This window comes from Bombus affinis, chromosome 2 (genome assembly GCF_024516045.1).
Source record: "Bombus affinis isolate iyBomAffi1 chromosome 2, iyBomAffi1.2, whole genome shotgun sequence".
Lineage (NCBI taxonomy): Eukaryota > Metazoa > Arthropoda > Insecta > Hymenoptera > Apidae > Bombus > Bombus affinis.
Window position 1 is genome coordinate 16,821,636 of NC_066345.1, and position 19,686 is coordinate 16,841,321.

The 19,686-nt window shown below is 50.8% G+C and overlaps 1 protein-coding gene across 1 annotated transcript in view; it reads right to left on the reverse strand.

Moving 5' to 3' along the window:
• The window catches only part of LOC126923387 (uncharacterized), a 31,415-nt gene extending 12,372 nt beyond the window's left edge, over positions 1-19,043 (reverse strand). Inside the window, exons 1-2 of the mRNA XM_050736786.1 lie at positions 16,386-19,043; positions 32-251 (exon numbers count right to left, since the gene is read on the reverse strand). Coding sequence (XP_050592743.1) covers positions 32-251; positions 16,386-19,043 — 2,878 coding nt within the window. The remainder of the gene's footprint in view (positions 1-31; positions 252-16,385) is intronic.
• Between the last annotated feature and the right edge of the window lie 643 nt (positions 19,044-19,686).

The window sequence follows — 19,686 nt, forward strand, 5'->3', positions numbered from 1 at the left end:
GGCGGATCGTCATCTACGACCAAAGAGTTACCTCTGCAAAGAAAAGTGGGTTCGCCGGCGTATTGCGTGGGATACGCCGGAGCACGATCACCCGGAAGTAAGTAGGGACAACGTTGCTCCACGGATTGGCAAAAGGACCGACAGGGCCTAAGTCTGCTTCCGGCCCAGTCGTTGGAGCCATTCAAGTCCTGTGGTTCCCCATGAGCAAAGTAAGGCACCAGGGAGCTGCACACCCATTTCCTATACGCTTCCTGCAACCACAAACCATCCGTTTAGTCTGCGTTAGAACGCGATGGATCGACGAATTGCGGTCGGCCGCTAGAAAGAGAAAACACGTTTGCACGATGTGCAACCAAAAAATATGTTATCGCTCTCTTCTCGTTTCTACGCTCCGTTTTCGGACTTCTATTTGCGACGATCGGAGGTCAGAGCAGGCAATAAGACGGGTCAGTGGCTGACCTACTTTAAATATTACACTTTCTGCGCATCCTCTAAGAGCGCGTTATAATTACGCTCTGGTTGCAGGAAAACCCTTTTATTCGCCACGGCGACTTATCCCCGGCTGTTCTCTCTATCCGTATTCGTTATCCTGCTTCTCGTCTCGTCGCTCCGCTTTATTAAGTATTTCGTGTACACAGCTGAAAGAAGCGCTGGTCGGTATCCCGGTGATACAGGAGCGTGAAACGGGCTACGCGTTTCACGTAACCTTGGCTCGTGCTTTGCCCGGCAAGTCCAGCTGTGCGGCCGCTGCCATACGAAAACGAGCGACCCGGAACAAATCTACGAAAAGCAACGACCTCGGCGTAACTGCCTCTGCCCTGGTTTCTACCGAATCTCCGACCAATCGAGATATCCGCGCGCGATTAATCCTCGGAGATCCCACTCGCTCCTTTTCGCCGTCAAAATCGGCTCGTTAATGGTTCGAATCTTACGATCAATCCCTGTCGCGATAAAGTCGCTTTTCCGCTAATTGCTAGTGGCAAAGGAACGCGCCACGCAACCACGCGTCTCAATTGGAAAATATGAATTTCACCGTGGCGAAAGCGTACGGTCACACGGTACGTACGACACGCGCGGTACGCGCGTTAACACGATTTAACGGTCGTTGCATCGTTTTTCATTCGCAACCGTTCGCGCGACCAGAGATACAACGGTGCGTTGGAATCTGCCTGCCGAATCTGGCTGCCGAATCAAGTTGGCAACGTATAATACGATACGATGTAACACAAACTATTGGCTTGGCAACTAAGTGATTGCGAACTTTGTCGATACCACCTAATGACAAAATCCGCAATCACTTAGCTGCCAAGCCAATACGATCGAAATTTGTCGGAGTTGGACTTTGTTCGCGCAAATGCCACCTTTTCCTTTCGTTCTTTTTCTATCGAAAACGAACGAGTGGTCGATAACTGCGTTCGAACGGAACCATGTTCCGGATTAACCGGGATGCCGGTGCTTCCTGAAGAGTTCTACGAATCGGCTGAGAAACGTAATCTGCGAATACCCTCCACGAGTTAGCTTTTGTCTGGTCCGGAGACAGACTGGCAGAAGGAAGACCGTTCTTCCAGCAACGGCAGTTGGCCGCACGATTAACGAGAAAAGAAAGGGCAAAGATTGCTCGGCGAGAAATGCGAAAGGAATAGCCGAGAACGCTAGGACGATAGATCGGCGGATAGGTAGCTACACCTGAAGTACGCACTCCAAGTTGGTTGACCCAATTCTCTCCAGCCTCTGTCGAGTATCTACGTTCGAGCTAGGCAGATACGGTACCCTCCCCTCCGGGCTACGTCCTTCCTTTCGTCCCTCTGCCAACCCAGGCTCGTGCTGCTCGTCTTCCACTCGCTCCACCCGCAACCCCGTCCCTCTGTCTCCCATCTCAGCCGTCTCGTCCACCCTGTCCCTTTTCCCGCTTCGTGTCTCGTCGCTCGCCGATCAGACTTCCCCCACCTCGTGCTCTGTCGACTCATCCCCCCCTCCCGATCGGCCGACCCTACCCTTCTTTCGCTTACAATTAGATCGCTATAACGAAGCGCAGCTTTCAAACAATACGTCGTTTTCCGATTTCCTTCCGCGGAATTCTCTTCGACGCCGATGCGTTCGCGGTTACGAGGCGAGTCGCAACCTGCGCGGGTACGTTCCGCTTCGTTCCTATCCGATCTTCTCATCTTCTGTCTTTTTCCCGGCGACTAAATTTCTCTCCTTTTCTTTGTCACTCTTTTTCCCTTTCTCCCTTCTCGTCAGATCGACCAGATGGTTCTTAACCCGAATAACGAGCGAAACAGCAACCACGTATAAACGTTTCCGATTCACGGTCGGACTGGAAAGAGAAAGAGGAGCAAAGAAATGGGAAATCGGATATAGTCGGTGGGAATGGTGCGTTTTGTTCGCACGACCGTATACGTTTCATCGGTCGCGATGGACCGCGTATTTTGTTTCTTTTCACCCAGACTAACGTACATCGACGCCGAACCTGCTTTCTTCTCGCTCTACTTTTCTTTCTCTTCGATACGAACGACAGATAGCGCGCAGCCAGAGGTCTACGTGTGTATATCGTACGAGTATCCGTGTGGTCGTATATTCCGACGCGCGGCTGTGTACGCGTGTATGCACGTACAGCGCATACAACGACCCGTAATTCCGCCTGTCATTGTTCACCCCGGATCCGTGACATTAATTTTATCCCTCTTTCGGAATACGCCGGAGTGATCCTTTGTCTCGGTCAGGCCGTCGAGATCAAAGACGAGAGGCTTGAAATTAGTAATGCTCTTTGCGCCAACGATTCTTTCTTTTTTCTTTTTTCTAGAAAAAACGCCACCGCGCTGTGTTTCGTTTCACGTAACTGGGTAATTTAACTAACGATTTCATCGCCGATCCTAAGGATCGGACAGCGTCTCGCGACGAACGAAGCCTCGATCGCGACGACCGTGACACCACTGGCACGAGGTATCTTCGGCTTGACCTGGCGTACGTGCTAATTTCCCCGTTGGGAAATTTTCAAACGATGCTCGTGCAACCGGAAACCGTACCCTCGGTTCCGGTGTTTCTCGTTTACGCCGCACTTGGCTCGTGAACGAGCTTTTCGGCCCACGAGTGCCACGAGTGCGCCGGATTAATTACCTGCGAAAGCGAGCGGAGAAGAAGAAAAGGGAAACGGCGAATGTACAGATCGCACGGGGGCGAATGCACGGAACGAGTAATTCCTGCAAACCTGAAACGTCAACGAGTCGTCCGCCTTTCGATCTTCGAAATTCCTGCGATTTTCGCGACGACCGGTGATGGCGGTTCACCGCTGCTGTTCTTGCAACGTTACGCGCGAAATTTTCCTCCACCCTTTGAACGAAATTAATCAGCGGCGAGAATCGCCAGCGGGTGGCAAAGGGACTCGATCGAATGGGAAATGGAGAACACGCGGCACGGAGAGCGGCCGTGCGCGATCTTTGCAATTTTTCGTAGCTGCGATAGCTGAAATATCGAGAAGCAAAGGGTAAAAAGAAAACGATTCCTTTCCGCCGAACCGACAAAGTTCCCTCGATGGAGCTGCAACGCCGTGGTAAATTCTATCGCGAATCCCGCGGCAAGTTCCTCGGTCGTGTAGAAACCTCGACGGATCTCTGTCGAATAGCTCGGTGCAATGAAAGAAAGTATTTTTCGTTCTCCAGAGAAACGACGAAAAGACCGCCGGCAGAAAAGACGCGAGAAGAATGAAAAGGAGAAATAAGAGCACCGCTGAAACGCGAGATGCGTCAAGCGATACAACATCGAGGAACAAAGATGCCTATCGCAGATACAGAGAGATGCGACTGTTGTTCGACGTGTCGTGTCGTACGTCGTGTATCGAGTGACGATGAAGGAAGCAACGAAGAAAGAGAGACAGAGAGAAAGAGAGAGAGAGAGAAAGAGAGAGAGAGAGAGAGAGAGAGAGAGAAACATGGAAAAGGATGGAACGATGAAAAGGGAGAAAAAAAGAAAAGGGGCCAGAGGGGAAGGGGTAGGGAAGGTTAGAGCAGCTCGAATGGGGTGACGGGGTGTCGGTGGTGGCGCGCGGCGGTGGTTGGCGGTTGCAAAAGCAATGCCCTTAGTCGCGGTGACCTGGTTACCTGGCCCATATCCGTGCCACCGTTCTACCAATGCTACCCCAAATCCTACCCCCCCCCCCCCTCGAGCCAGCTTCCACAGCCTCCTGCTGCACCTTCCGCAGCCTCGTCCCGGTGGTTTTCTCCTCCTCTAACTCTTGTTGGATCCTGCCTTCGCGTGTTTGTCGCTTCCGCGTCGTCCTCGTCCAGATAAGGACGTTTCTCGATCGTGCGTGCCTCTTCCCCGCGCCCTTCCTCTCGTCTGCGTTTTATCGATGTGCGATCAGAGAGAAAACAACGGAAAATGTTGCTTCGTCCAACCACGCTCGTCTTCTATTCCGACGTTCGATATTCGGAATTTCACCGGGCATAGATTTGCTCTCGCATAGATTTCATTAACGGATAGGTACACCTGCACCGCTTTCAAACAAGCGAGTTTCAATATTGTTGGTTACTCGGTCGCTGCGTGCCGAATTCCAATTAGTTTCGCCCCAGAAAATGAAAGCTGCGCGAACCTCGCAGATCGACATTTTCCAACGGCGAAATTCCCAGCCAAGTAAATATCGATCATTTCGAGCATTTTCCAGCGTGTTGTTTCGGAGAAACGGAGAAGAGAAAAGGAATCATACGGAGAAATCTAGGAAATTCTCGCGATCTCGTTACCTAAACGCCATTGCGAAGGATCTAGAAACACGACGACGAAGACGACGACGTTTCGTCGTGTGAACGCGAATGAAAATTTTCCTATCTTCCCACCTTCGATCGGACAGCGACGGAGGGCTGACCAGAGGGACGTTGTACAGGCGAACGAGGACGATGGACGTATCGATCAGCCGAACCGTCTCGTCGTTTCTCCTTTGCCTCGGAGTAGTAAGAAATTTTCGACCGCAAGAGCGGTCGTTCGACGACGAAACGATTTAATTACGACGGACGCGGTTCCCGAGGGCTGTCCACTTTCTTCGAGTAGGCGCAGTTTTGCGAACAAATGAAAAAACATGCAGTTACGCTCTTATACGTCGACCGGGCGCCACTTCTTACCGAGACAATTGCTCGCAAGATGACAGCCGCTGGCAAGTGTCGCTTCTCCGGCCGCACAAAGGCTCGAACAACTTGGAACAAAGAACGACAAAACGTGCCTCGAGTGCACGACGTTTTCTCCTTTTCCACACCGTTGCTTTCCCAGCGAAGCTCGATCAACGAACCGTTTGTCCAACTAAATCGCTAAATTTTCGTTTGAGAAGGAAGCGGTGGCTGTACGGCTCGAATCGTATAAATCAAGCTGTACGACGTAGCGGTCGAGAAGAGAAAAGAAAACGAAGAAAACGTGGAGAAATTGGCGTTCAGTGGGCACGGAGTTTGGTAGAATTCGATGTCGTTCGGTCGGACGATTACAAACAAAGGACGATACGTACGCGTATCACGGTCGTTGAGCGAAGCTTCGTTCGCGTCGAACGATGTATGTACATACGTCGGCCGTAAACGCGTCCGCTTATTAAACTTGGGTATTGCGCTGTAAATACGAGCGGTAATGAATTTCAACGGTCGACAAAGGGACCCGAGAATCTCCGATATCCGACTTACGCGAGCGAAAATTGAAAACGTTCCCTCGCGACGCTTACGTGGTTCGCGCTAAACGCGACAATTACCGTTCGTTTAGTTTCGCATCGACCATTCTGACCGCTTAGACCTTTCCGATTATATCGGCGAATCGGAAAGAGAAGGAGGCGATGAAATGTCACTCGTTAGACTCTGCTCTTCTCTTCTTCTCTTTTTTATTCCATGCTTTATACGACTGAAAATTATCGTTTCAGTCGGTCGTCAAAAGGTTAATAGATCACCGTGTTCTCCTATTACGAGTGACTGCAACGCCACGGTTTCTCGCTGCAGTCCATCGTCGTAAAAACCACCCACGGCAAAGACGGAGCTGGCAATCACCGAGAGCGTCGCTCGTATTCCACTCGAGACCGCTAACGATCAAACAGCGACGATTTCACTGAACGGACAATAGGCATTTAGCCAGACAACGAGAAGATCGTGCGACGAGAATAAATAACCGCCACGAATGAGAAATTATTGTTGCAAAGCGCGAGCGTGACATGCACCGAACCAGCGAGCTCGTAACTAACGCGACAGAGATCGTTGCGTGTCGTTGCGACGAGCGCCAAGTATCCCTCGCTGAAATTAACCGGCAGTTCGTGGAACAAGGCAATTTTTTAACGCTTTACCGACCGATATTCGATTAATAGACTTTTTGTCGCCGACGCTTACCGACCCATAGCCTATTAATCTGCTTTTTGTCGACAATCTTTCTTATTTAATTTGTTATTTAGTACTAAGGTGCTCGCTCAGTCGCGTCAGTTGCGTTGCTTTGTAGCTCCCACAGTTTTATACCAATTTGAAACCGAAACAGAGTCGACGCCTGAGCTGCCGGTCGGACGTGCGTATGCTGTTGAACCGCAAGCGGTCGGTAAAGTGTTAACTAGTTGTCCGATGTAAAATTTAAAGATTTAAAGACGTCTCGCGCGTCGAGCGTTCGAACAGCGCCGAAGATTTGCGAAGCGGGAGAGACTAAGGGGCGCGAACCGATCGGATCAAACCTGTTTAACGTTTTCGTGGCGAAAGTTGGAGAAAGAGCGGCGGATCTGGGACTCGGAGATCGATTTACGGCGTTGAATAGCTAGTTACGTTGCAGCTATTTGCGTCGAAGAGGCCAGAACGTGAAACGAACATCGATAATCGAAAGAAGGGCGATGGTAACGTGGTGGTAACGTGATGCCGCCACGTGACATACGTTTACCCGATGAGAGAGGATTTAAGGACGTACGCGATCGTACGTGGATCGAAGGTCGCGCGATAGACGTATTCGATCCTGGAATATAAAGAAAAAAAAAAAAAAAAAAAAGAAAAAAAAATGAAAAGTTATCGGCTCACTGCCTAGCCGTCGATGAGTTTTATCCTCCATCCGGTATGCGTTGCAAATTCGACGAACAATTGCGCGAGTTTGGAACAAGGATCGAGTTTCTAAACGCGGTCGTCCTATTTCCTAAATTCATTCGTATCAGATTACGACGATGACGACTGTTTCACGGGCTCCGATTCGAAAGAACGGCACCGCGTTCCCTTGGGTATTTCCAGATAAAAGTTTTCGAATATTTACGAACAGCCGACCGTGTCTATATCGGTGTCTATCGCTCGGGAGTAGAAGCAGAAAAATCGCCAGATACGACGAGCTAAATATACCTATGCAGCACTCGCAAACACAGATAGAATTCGTCATTTCCTACCGCTGCCGTTTCTAGGCGAATCGAAAATATCAGCCTGCTACTAGCGTCGTCTTTCTTCTCGCTGGAAACACGGAAAATCGATTCCAGCTTGGGAACCACTATCCGTTGGTACGTATCGACGATCTACGGGCTATGCTGAAAATTAATTTTGTCCAACGATAGGACGTAGGGGGTAGAGGGAAGAGAAAAGGAGAAGAGAAACGTAAACGACGACGAGAGAAAAGTGGACGTCCCCGTGAAGACGTATTGCGTAGCGTCACTGTTAAACCGAGGAAAATAACGCTCTTGGAGGAGATCTTGCTGCACGTGTACGTTGTTATCGATCAGGCGGAGGATACGACGGTGACCAACGCGTACGAAGAACCAATGGCGAACAACAACGATCCCTTCGATCTTCCTTTATCCTCTCGCGCTGTATCGCGTCGCGTCGTTCGCTGCCACGGGACTCGCTTCGCTCTTCTATCGATCGAGCTTCGTTTTCCTAATTTCTCCGAGCGCCGTTCGTTGCGAGGGTTTCGCGACACGATATCTGTATTCGTGGAGCTCGCGGATGCCGAGAGATCGTTCGCGAAAAGGCAGAAGGAAACGAGGAAGCGGTTTGCGGGAAGCATGAATTTCTCACGGGCAATTTCCTAGCGGTCAGCCGTGGAAAGTTTGTAATTTTTAAATGGACACGAGGGAATTGTGGCGATCACACACGGTCTGGTATTCCCTGGACGTTGCTCGGAAAGTCTCAACCTGCGCTACGTATCGCGTAAAAACGAACCACGTTACCTCCGAGCCTCGCTTTCGACGTTCTCTCCAGGACTTTACTACGCCTCTCCTCGGGGTTCCTAACGAAGTAAACAGACAGAAAAAATTGCCACTCCTTTGTTGCTCGTTCGTGTTTCGCACGATCGGATATCGTTTTCACCTCTAACGCGCGACCTCTGGCTTTGACCTACTTGATGCACCAGCATCGATGGTAATAGAGAGAGAACGCTGTCTCGGTCAAGTAAGTTTTACAGCTGAAAGACGCACGGGTCGAACGATTACAAAGAATTTCTTTTCTTCGCGATTAGCGCGAGTCGAGCGCGCTACTTTCATCCACGTACATACGTATTTCCCTCTCGATGAGAAACAAAAGCGTTCGTTCTATAACTGAGATTTTCGTAACGGTCCGTTTTATCTCGTTTCATCTGCAGCCACGTGCGATAGGACTTACTTTTGTTTCTATGCCGATCATACGATGCCTATCGTACGAAAGCGTCCACTGATATACGCGCATAAGGAACCTCAGCGAACGATACGATATCCGCTCGTAGTCCCGTCGTCTTTCACGTATAGCAATTCGATGGAGAGTGGAGAGAGGAGCCGCGCGAAGTATTTTCCGCGCGCGTCAACATAAAAGAGGACGATTCGTGTGCCCTGTTAGAACCTTTCCATTCTTCTGTGCCGTTTCGTTGTATCGATCGAAAAAGTCTTCTGGCTGTACAGCCACAGGACGAGACCCGATACCCGTTGTTTACAAAGTCTATTCACCGACGTTACACCCGTGAAAACTTCAAACAACGTTTCACACTTGCTCGCGATTTAAGCAATTAGATACGACCGTCGCGATATGTATCGCTAGCAGAAAATCGTTGGCCGTGCGAGGCAAACGGAGACAGAGGTCGAAGAAGATAAAACTCGCAAGAAACGGGGTCGCGCGAAAGAAAAGACCCTTCCATCGTAGTTGCTGGTTTCTCTCGGTCGAATCGATTCCCTCGTCCCAAACCGAAGGAATTTTAACGGAAAGATGTTCGATGTCGACCCCTTGTGACATCGATCCGCGTTTCATCCGCGCAGCATCGCCTCTCCGGTTCTGCGTTATCCGGTTCGCTGTACCATCGTTCGTATTTCATCTTCGCTGTTTCTGCACACCCTTTCGACTTTCTCGTTCGAATCGAACGGCGAGCCTTCTCACGCGCCAACTTTCCCGTCTTTCGTTTCGACAAGGAAAAGAAGAAAACTTTTACGAGTAGAATCGAGAGAGGTGGGAGGGAGAAGCCAGCGTATCTCGGGGACGAAACACAAGGAATTCGATCGTGTAAATTTAGCGATAGGATGCTCCCGTTGCCAACGAGTTATCGATGTTCAATATCAGTCGTTTCTTCTTCGAGCGAAATAAATGTCTCGCCGAATCTTCTCTATAAATTATAGAAATTCGTGGCAAGTTGAAATCAGGTTAAATCCGTGATTAAAATATCGCCGCGTAATAGACGCGTTTACACGTGATAAACAGTACACTCTTTTCCACCGTACTAATCGCTTAGTTTCGCACGCCGAATCCTTCACTTGCACTCGAAAGGTTCGTAAAAAGAAGAGAAGAAAAGATCGATACGGGCAAATGGCAGGACGATGAATTCGTGTCGTTTCAACACCTTCGATCGTATCACGTGTACTCGCCTGACTCGGTATCTGCGTTAAACAGAGAAGCACACTCGTGTTGAGACGTGTGCACGTGTACGTCTGGATGGTCGTTATCGAGTACGTCTGTGGCGCTCAACGAGGCTTACGTCGGCTACTAGAATTACCAATTACACGAACCGTTGCCAATTTCTTGATCGATGTCGATCGACCAACGACAGGAAAGCGCAACGGTGGCGCAATTTTGTGGCAAGAAACGTTTGCAACGTTAAAGGATAATACTCGTGGAAAGAGAAAGTTTCTCAAAGATAATAGAAAGTTTCGAGGGGAATCTTTCGGTAACGTTACGTCTCGGAACGCTGTCGGCCATAAAGTAAAACAAACAAAATAGTAACGGAACGCCTCGTACGCGCGTATAAAACTGCGAACGTGAATTCTTATTCGCTGATTATCCGACAACATGCGCTCGCAGTAAATGTACGTACATATACGTATTTCACAGCCGTCGATATTTTACGAGGATGCCTGCAATATCGATTCGGTAAGTTGCGAAGCAGCGCACACGTGACTATACGATCGCATAGTTGCAGCTCCGTGAACTAGTTGATAGACCGGCAGACTTCCGATTTCCTCCATTCTATTCCTTAAATGACGCTTGCCACACGGACGAGACGACGTTCGCCAGATAGTCGACGTATGGCGGAAAGAGAAGGAACGTCACCGAGCGTTTCTTCTCAGTTCGATTTTCAAGGAATTTTTTCGATTAAAACAACCAGCTATGGAATAAAATATCGACGGCCGGTAAACTTGGTATTTTTGCCATGGGAAAGTAAAAACGAGCTGTCGAAATGTGGCGCGAAGGAGCATAACGGTGTGTAAAAGTGGAGGAACGACGGTAAGTAGGCGAGAAGAAAGATCGGCGAGAGTAAACTGAATTCGACGATGCCTCGCGATTCCCTCGGATATATGGGTCAGGATGGTTGTTTTCTTCGAGTATTTTTCCCGTTTCTGCTGTCGCGTTCGTCGCATTTGCTACAGTGTCGTCGAATTATAAAAAGGCCAGACTTCTCGACACGATCTGCTTACTCTCTGAGACGCGCGTCTCTTTTTTCTGTTTCCTTTGTTTCGCCAAAAGACGATCGTCTTTTGCCCAGTTTCTTGCAGAGAGAAGGGAAGAGCGAGAGAAGGAGAGCCAAGGGACGAAGAGGGAAGAGGATGAAGGGAGGCTGAGTCACGACGAGGGTAAGAAATTTAAAGGATTTGGCGGCTGGAAGCGCGTTTCGCTCGAGTTGCGCGAAATCTTGACGCGAAAAGGAGCTGTGCAACACAGTTCTCGAGTACTCTAAGCAGCCAAGTAGAGGCTAGAATAATAGGTACTCGTAGCCGGTACGAAATGGCATCCAAGCCCGATTTTATTCGAGAATTTCTTTGCACGAACGAAAGCCATTTGCACGACGTTATTACGGCGAACACGTGCGGGACAACGAAAGAAAACAAACGTAATATTTCCAACATCATCTTGCCAACGTTTTACGACGGAGAGCGGCGTCTACGGATTGGAGTAACGATCGATCGTATCAGGTCACGGTCAAATTATCTCTTATTATCGGCTACGGAGGATCGTGGTCGATGGAACCGTAAGCGCGACGCTAGCGGTATCAGATAGACGGGTGGAAAAGTCCCGATGACGATACCTTGGGCACACGTTTCGGCTATGTAGAATCCGGTACAGAGCAGCGAATCTATAATACAATCGTAACAGCGCTAACAGCTCTACGCTCGTGTCTATAACGTTCCTCTATCGGCGTTGAGTAGCTACCGAGCGAGGGCAATCTCGCTATTGATTGCACCTCGCATCCTCCCACCCCTTTTACTCTCCTACACCGGCTCCCCTCTCCTCGACCATCCTTCGTCCACCCCAACCTTCGGAGCAACCCCTCCGATTCCCCTTTTTCTCTACTCCGCTATCCTCTTTCTCTCTACGCTCTTTCGATTCGAATCTGTTCCGTGGCAGACGTTCGGCACGCGCGAATCCTTTCATTCCTTCGACACGACATACGGTTCCGATCATCGAGTCCGACGAGCGATCCGTTTCTGTCCGATTAATTCTTTCTCTCGATTGCTCGGTGAAACGCGCGATAACGCGGCCTACGCCTTACGATTCGCAGTAATACCTATACACGCGTACGTACGGTAAAATGGTACGGTCGCGTCGCAAAGATCGCGTACAGTCGATACAAGGCTGATCGATAGCTGGAAGCAACTGGAAGCCGAACGGCAAGAGTTAAAGGAACAAGCAAGCGAATAAATATGTATCAGGAAATAGTATCGTCCGCGATAGTTCGAGAAGCGGCGGTCGCGCTTTGACGTCAGTTTCGTTTAATTAATTCGAGCGAGTCGAAAGAAACGATGGAGACCCGAGGTCGAGACTACGTCACGGACGAACAGGGCCGCGTTCGAATAAAACGGCAATTCGATTCGGCACTGCTAACGCGACCTTTCGTCGCTCGATTCCACCAGTGTTCCGGTCGGCCGAAATTAACGCGGCTTATTTTTACCAGCAATATCGAGGAACGCGTCGTCTCGCGCGTCGACTCGCGTCGACGGTCCAGCCTGACGTCAATTTTGTTAATTAATTCGCCTTCGTTAGAACGATCGATCGATCGAGACGCGTTAGCCACCTCGCTACCCGCGAAAACTCGATTTAACCGCTTAAACATTTATCGGGGACATCCTATCTCGTCGACTTGTTATCCTATCGAGAGACCGATATTTTCGTTTCCAGCTACAGTTCGCCCTCTTTGCAAATCACAGCTTTTTCACCGTCGTCGAATTTCACGCAGCGTTGCTTCGTCGCGATTACGCGCGCAGCTCGCCGTACATTCGTCGAATGTAACGCTTTCCGCTTCTAAAAAGTACGCGTTCTCGGTTCCGCGGCGGCAAACGCGATTACCGTAATTCGTTCGTTCGCAAGTCGAAACGGCGGAGCGACGAAGCCATCGCTCGTTTCCTCGCAATGCAGAGCGCGATGAATCGCGTAAAGCCGCGCGAAAATCTACCAAACTCGTCTATCTGCTCGTTACCAAAACGTGCTTAGTTAAAACGGCGAAACGATAAATTACGGGAAAGGCCGGTCGTTGTTTCGCCTGTTAGCGTTCGTTCGATCGGCCGACGCGAGTTACGTACAGACACGGTCGACGATGGAAATGAGGGAAAATTTCAAACAAAAGAGAGATAGCATAGAGTGGCGCATCGGAAACGAGAGATACTGGAAGGAAACACCTAGCTAGTCGACATAATAAGGAATACCCTGGCAGAGTCGCATTCATCCGCGTAGTTTGTTGCCAATTACCCCGAGTGTCCACCTACGTCGAATTCTGCACGAGAGCCGAGAGACATCAACGTCGTATCGTTGAGTAACGTGTATGCATAACTTGCATAGGACGCGCGACATATAGCTATGCGCGTATATACGTAGCTACACGTATATGGATAATGTACACACGTAGGAAACGAACGAGGAAGAGGAGTGGCCGCACGCTGCATCGGACAGCTTGCAACTGCGTATATTGTACATCGGTAATAACCGTTCGGCAAAAATGTAACCGAGCATAAACAGCTTTTTGCGCTGTTCCGTTCGAGCGATCTCGAGTGAAAATCTTTGCCATTTTTGTCGCTGCCTGACGTATTTTATCGGTATTACAACGTTGGATTTCGCTCGAAGGCAACGAGAACGAGTTACGAGTGGCGCGAAATAAAAGTTTCTTTGGCAACAGGCAACGCGATCTTGCCACCTCGTACCGCACGCCTCTTTCCCACCATCTTTCGTTGCTTCGAGTTTCCCCTCGAGCGACACTCCACGCTCGATTGTTCGCTTCTCTTCGCGTCTTTCCCTCTTTGCCCCGTTTCTATCCTTTCGCAAACCGTTCTTTCATTCGTCCGGCCTTCCTCGCTCCTTACCGATCGTCCACTCTGCTATTCGTCTTATACGTCTCGAATTTTCCCATCTACGACGAGTACCAACGAGATCGCCGTTACGCTTTCCGCTCTACCGACGATCGAGTACGGGTCAGCTCTTTCTCCAGTCCTAAACTAATTTCGTTCGCTAAGGATACGTAGTTTACGAGTAAATCGTGGGTTATCGGAGGCACGCGCACGATCACCAGCAAGTCGTAAGCAAACTAGCTGCCACGGCCAACCAACGGTTTCGCACCGACGCACGGTTGACTATACTTGACGTTTAATCGTTAAACCACTTGGTACGCGTCAACGTGTACGTACGCGCGTGTAAGGACAGTACGCACATGTTCGTAGCACGTACCAAGGGACGAGCGAGGCTGGAGCAAGCGCACCAATCGCGCGACCGGATTTCGCGGTTTTTCGTCATCCGGCCAAACGACAAGTAAGAAACGTAAACTCGCAGGCCGAATCGTCGACGGTTGGACGCGCAACGTTCGCTTTCCAGGCTGATCGTTCGTTACGTCGAACAAACGATCCGTCGCTCGGACGGCGGTTTCGAGAAGGGACAACGAGCCATTAACAAGGTTACGCGAGGATTTCCCTCTATATCTGTCTCGGACGATCCGCGTGTATACTTTGTCCACCTATATACACAGAGAGCCTGCAAGCAGCGTAAACGCGCCGACGCCAACACCGACACCGACACCGACGCCGGCGCCAGCGTCAATTTCCTAGCACAGAAAAGCAACGACCGGCTGCCCGTCGCCTGCCTGCAACTTTAACTGCAAGTGCAACTGCGCCGGTCATAGTCTCCGGTACACCTGCACTCGGGACCTTTCAACCCTTGCTGGCTCCGCTATCGCCTACCTATAGCGACGTAACGACGTAACGCAAAATGCTCGGACGTTACGTAGAAAGTTTGGTTGGATCGCACGGGAAATCGTTCGGCCCGAAAAAGTTTCAACGATAAAAACCGATAACCACCGACCGACACGTGACTGATAACGGCTGCCACGATGTTCAACGCACTGGAATATCTGCAAATTGATTTCCGATATAATCGTCGGGGACGTCGTACAAATTAGTTTACTACTTGATCGTACCGACTCGTTGCATGTTAAAACGATATCGATAGCTGCCGAGGAGAGAGGAGCAGTTCTAATCGAACGAGTAGCAAGTATAGCGTAATTGAGCTTTCTTTTAGAAATTGCGCCATCCACCGAATATCGCGATATCATATATCACGATACAAATATAAGTCCACGTTCCTTTCTAAAGCTGGAAAATCAATCCGGAGGAAACGCGTTCGATAATTAGCTGTCCGGCAACGATCCGACTGATCGGGATCGAGACGCGAGGTACGTTCGCCTCTCCGATTCGTTGTCCTTAACGTTGATTCTAGTCGGATCCCGATACGCGTGTTATGATACGTTCTGCCAGGAATGTTCGCTCGTCGATGCGCCACCACGATGCCCTCTTTTCGTTCGTGTTTCGTTCGAGCAAAAAGAAAAAAAAAGAAGCTGATGAATTTAAACGAACCCGTCCGATTCGCTCGCAATCAACCGCCAATTAACGCGTTCTCGCGTTATATAAAACAGACTCGCGCACCGTAACCGGGATCCTGGCCATCTCGTCCAAGTTCGTTCATCCACTTTCGTTCTCCTAATTTGTAGGTCAACGATCCTTCAACTTTCATCGAACGTTGAACAGAATTAATTAATTAGTCCCTTTCCTTTTTTCTCTTTTTCTTTTTTCGACAATCAGACGTTTTATCCCACGAACGAGCGTTCGATGCAACGACACGAGGTATTAGACGCTCACGACGATTCTCTGCCGGATAGTGGCAGCATCGACGGAGAAGAAAGAGCACGAACGTTCCGAGGCGGAGCACCGAGCGCAGATGCAGATCGAGGTAACGAACGAAGAAACGAATCGTCGCTTCGTGCATATGTATATAACGGAGAAAAGACAGGATCTGAATCCGGCATTAAATCACGAGCGGCAAATGGGGCAAACGAATGGTCGTGCTAATCGCTCGAATCGATATGCTACTCTTCTTGCGCGAACTTTCGTCCGCGCGATTTTGACGCAGCGGCGGTCCGAAGGCACACCGTGGCGAACGATTTTTCATAGTCGGTAGCATCGCGCGATTAATCGGATCAACTTCTTGGCGATGTTGGCGAGACTCTCGCTATCGCGCGCGAAGAATTTGCACGAGGTAAGATACTCGTTGCGAGAAATACAACGGACATACGAGAAGAGAGGGAAACGGGATTCGTAAGCGTAATTGACAAACTTTCTGTGCGAAACGTTTCTTGGCGTTGATCGAACGAAAGAGGAGATCGTTCGGTTGTTGGAAGGTGCGTCCCGCCGATTCGTCCGCCAAATACCGTGTTTCCACGTTTTCCCTCGTCTGCGGGAAAAGAAGGGGAGAAAAGATTTCACGAGGACGACGGTTATCGGCGAGACGAGGCGCTTCGTTTGCCAACTTTTGCGATTAGTTTGCAAGTTGGTCGGTTATCGGCTAAAGGCTGTGGTCGAACGAGTACGCTCGACGATAACGGAGCGGAGAAGGAGGAGGAGGAAACGAAGAGGCGAAGAAATAAGAGAAGGAGGAAAGGGAGAAAAGAAGAGGAGAGAGAATAGAGAGGAAAGAGAAGAGAGCGTTAAGAGGCGTTACCTTGCAGTGGGTGCAGTTGAAGATGACCGAATAGGGCTGTGCACAGTCGTATCGCGCGAGCACTTCCTCGAACTCACAATGCAATCTTGCGGCTAACACATCGGCGTGCAACAGCTTGTCCAGGGCATCGACGCACTTCTGGCCACCGTTTAGCACATTCTCGAGCGGACCACCCTTGCCAGGTGCCAGGGCGTTGACCACCGCGTGGTCGCAGCAGTGCCGCAGACGCAACCCGCTCATGAACCAATATCGATTCTCCCTCGGGGTTAAAAAACTTCGCGTACTGGTCCGGCCAAAATCATCCCGACAGATGTCCCTCTTATGTGACTCCTCGAGATAAAAAAGGCACTGTTCCGGATCCATCCGTACGCCCTCGGCTTTCTCTCGGTCGGTCCTTCCCTTTTTGTCACTCGCCACCTCACCGCCGTCCGTCCCGGACGACTTTATCGAACTCGAGTCGAACCGTTCCGATTCCGCCACTGCTGTCTCTGTCGTTGCCTCCTTCTTTCCACCGGTCGACCAATAACAATTCCTTCCGGTGACCCTGACCTTCTCGATCACCTCGACGAACTCGGCATCGTTTCCATTACCGTCGTTTCCCTTCGAGCTTGCCACACAGGCGACCGGACAATATTTCGGTACTTCCGGTGGACCGCAGCTACCCTGAAGATCGGCCGGCGCTGGGCCCGCCAGATCGCAGGCCGATAACCAAGGATTTATTTGGTTCATCTCCCAGCTATATTCGTTGTAAGGATGTGTCGATTCGGATTCGAAACCGGCTTCGCCGTGATCTCGATACGACGATTCTTCCACCTCTCGTTGCTCGCGACCTTGGTCTTCCTGCTGTTTTAGTTGTTGTTGTTGTTGTTGTTGTTGTTGTTCTTCGTGACGGCGACGGTGATGTCCGTTACTGCCGTACTCGGCGTCCCGGACCAATTGCTCTCGCACACCGTGTTCTTCCTCCTGTTGCCGATAGCGTTGCTTCTGTTGTTGTTGCTGTTGCTGTTGCTGTTGCTGTTGCTGTTGCTGCTGCTGCTGCTGATGTTGCTGATGTTGTTGACGCTGCTGATGTTGTTGACGTTGATGCGCGACGCCCGACGACAACAACAAGGAGGAAATTTGCGTGGCATTGTGCCGCGGAAGGTTTTCGACTGGGCCGAGGGATGGATTACGGGTAAAACCGGAGATAAACTGTCCGGAGAGATTCGTCGAACACACCAGCGGCCAAGCCAATAAATACAAGATGAACAGCAATCCGTACTTTCGGCCGCGCCAGTTGTTGGTTACCTTCGTCGTCGTTGGTCCGTTCCTCGAGAGTTTCGTTTCGTTCTCGCTGCTTCCGTTGGGGATGATCGGCTTCTGGAACCGGGCAGTGTAGTGGCTCTCGCGTCTCCCGCTGTTTCCGTTCGCGACGCAAACCTTTCCGCGCGTACCACGTCCCGAATCGGCATTTCGCTTACGACGGCTTCGAAATTTACGAAAACGTTCTCCGTCGTCGCAAATACCACCGTCCACCACTTTCCTCACTTGCAGTTTGTCCCCGTGGTTGCCAACGTCTCGACAAAATTTCGTCTCTTCTCGATACTCTTCCTGTCCAACACGAACGTTCCCGATCTCGCGGGACGACGCGACGACACGCGACGACTCCCCGATATCACGGTGGCTTCCGATATCATCGTTCTCGTCATTGTAGGCAGTGTAAGGAAATACATCGACCGAAGGAACGTTCGTAACATTCGCGATACGAATTCCAGAGAAATTGACGGATTGCTCGGTGATCGCGCGATCCCGATCGTCGTCTTTCTTCCATCTCGTTCTCGGTTTCCTGCTTCCGGTATAACAAGACCGTGACCTCGATGCTTGGCACGTCGATAAAATAAGGTCATTGACGTAACACACGTAGTCGATGACATCGTTGTCGTCGTCATCGTCTTCGTCTTCGTCGTCTTCGTCGTCTTCGTCTTCGTCGTCTTCGTCTTCGTCTTCGTCGTCTTCGTCTTCGTCTTCGTCTTCGTCGTCCTCGTCGTCGTCGTCGTCGTCGTCGTTGTCGTCGTTGTCGTCATTGTCGTCGTCGTCGTCATCGTTGTCGTTGTCGTAGACGTCGTCTTTGTTTTCGGCGGTGTCGGCGTTGTCGTCGTCGTTGTCGTCGTCGTCGTCGTCGTTGTCGTCATAACCGTTGCCGGCATCGTCATCGACGTTTCTCTTTTCCTCGCTTTCGAACTCGAACCGATCGTTTCCTCGCTGTACGCGACAATCACCGCTTTTTTTCTGCAAAATATTGGTGAGCGTGCGAATGCGCGGGCGCACTTCGCTGCGGTAAACCGAGTCGTAAGAGACACGAAAGGCAGTGGCGTTTCTGGTTTCGGATCCGTTCCCGTGCTCGATCGAGCAGCAACGTCGAACCGACGACAAGAATCGACGATGATGGACACCGTACGCGATAACTGCGGTGAATTGTCGTTGCCGTTGGAAAATCTCGGAACCACGAACGAACGGGACCGAGAGTCGGAAACGAAAGAAAGAGACTCCCGCGGTGGTAGATCGGCGCGGAAGAAAATGAAGAGGCAAGCCCGAGGACGAGTAGCAGCGGTCGTTGCCGTTGTTCCAATCGTACGACGTGGATGGTGGTCCCGTGAATTCGGGCGGATCGAGCCGCATGGACACAAGCTCGGGAACGTTGTTAACGTCCCCGGTCCGTCCCGACGACGATCGTCCCCGTCGACGGCCCACGCCACTGACTCGTGACGCGGTCCAATATCCTTCGGTTTGTCCACGTTGCCTTTCCGTTCTCGACGATATCCGTTTCGATGATATCGACGCCGACGATATATCGTGATATCGAATTTGTTTCGCTGATGATCCCTGTTGCGATCGCGTACGTTCCCGTCGTCCGGTTGCACAAGGCCCCGCATCGCTGCCACCAAAGATCGGGGCTCTTGTTCGCTCGCCGCGTATGCCTCTCGATTCTGCCGTTTCTCGTCGTTGTCGTCGTCGTCGTCGTCGTCGTTCTCCTCCTCGCTTCTGTGCTCGTTGTTCGCTCGACGGACGTTCGTTCGGACGACGACGGGTCGTCGGTAACGCCGAGGCGACTCGCGCTACCTCGTTCTTCGATTCTCCGCAGGTCGACGACGATGCGATCGACGGCGTCCGTGCTGGCGTCGCCGCGACGATTCTCGTCGGTAGATCGTCGAGACTCGGATCTTCTCGATCGCAGCGGCAAGGAACACCGACTGTCTCGGGGAATCGAAGAGCAAATCGAAGAGCAGGCCGTGATTGCCGATCGAAGCAAGGCGAATCTTTC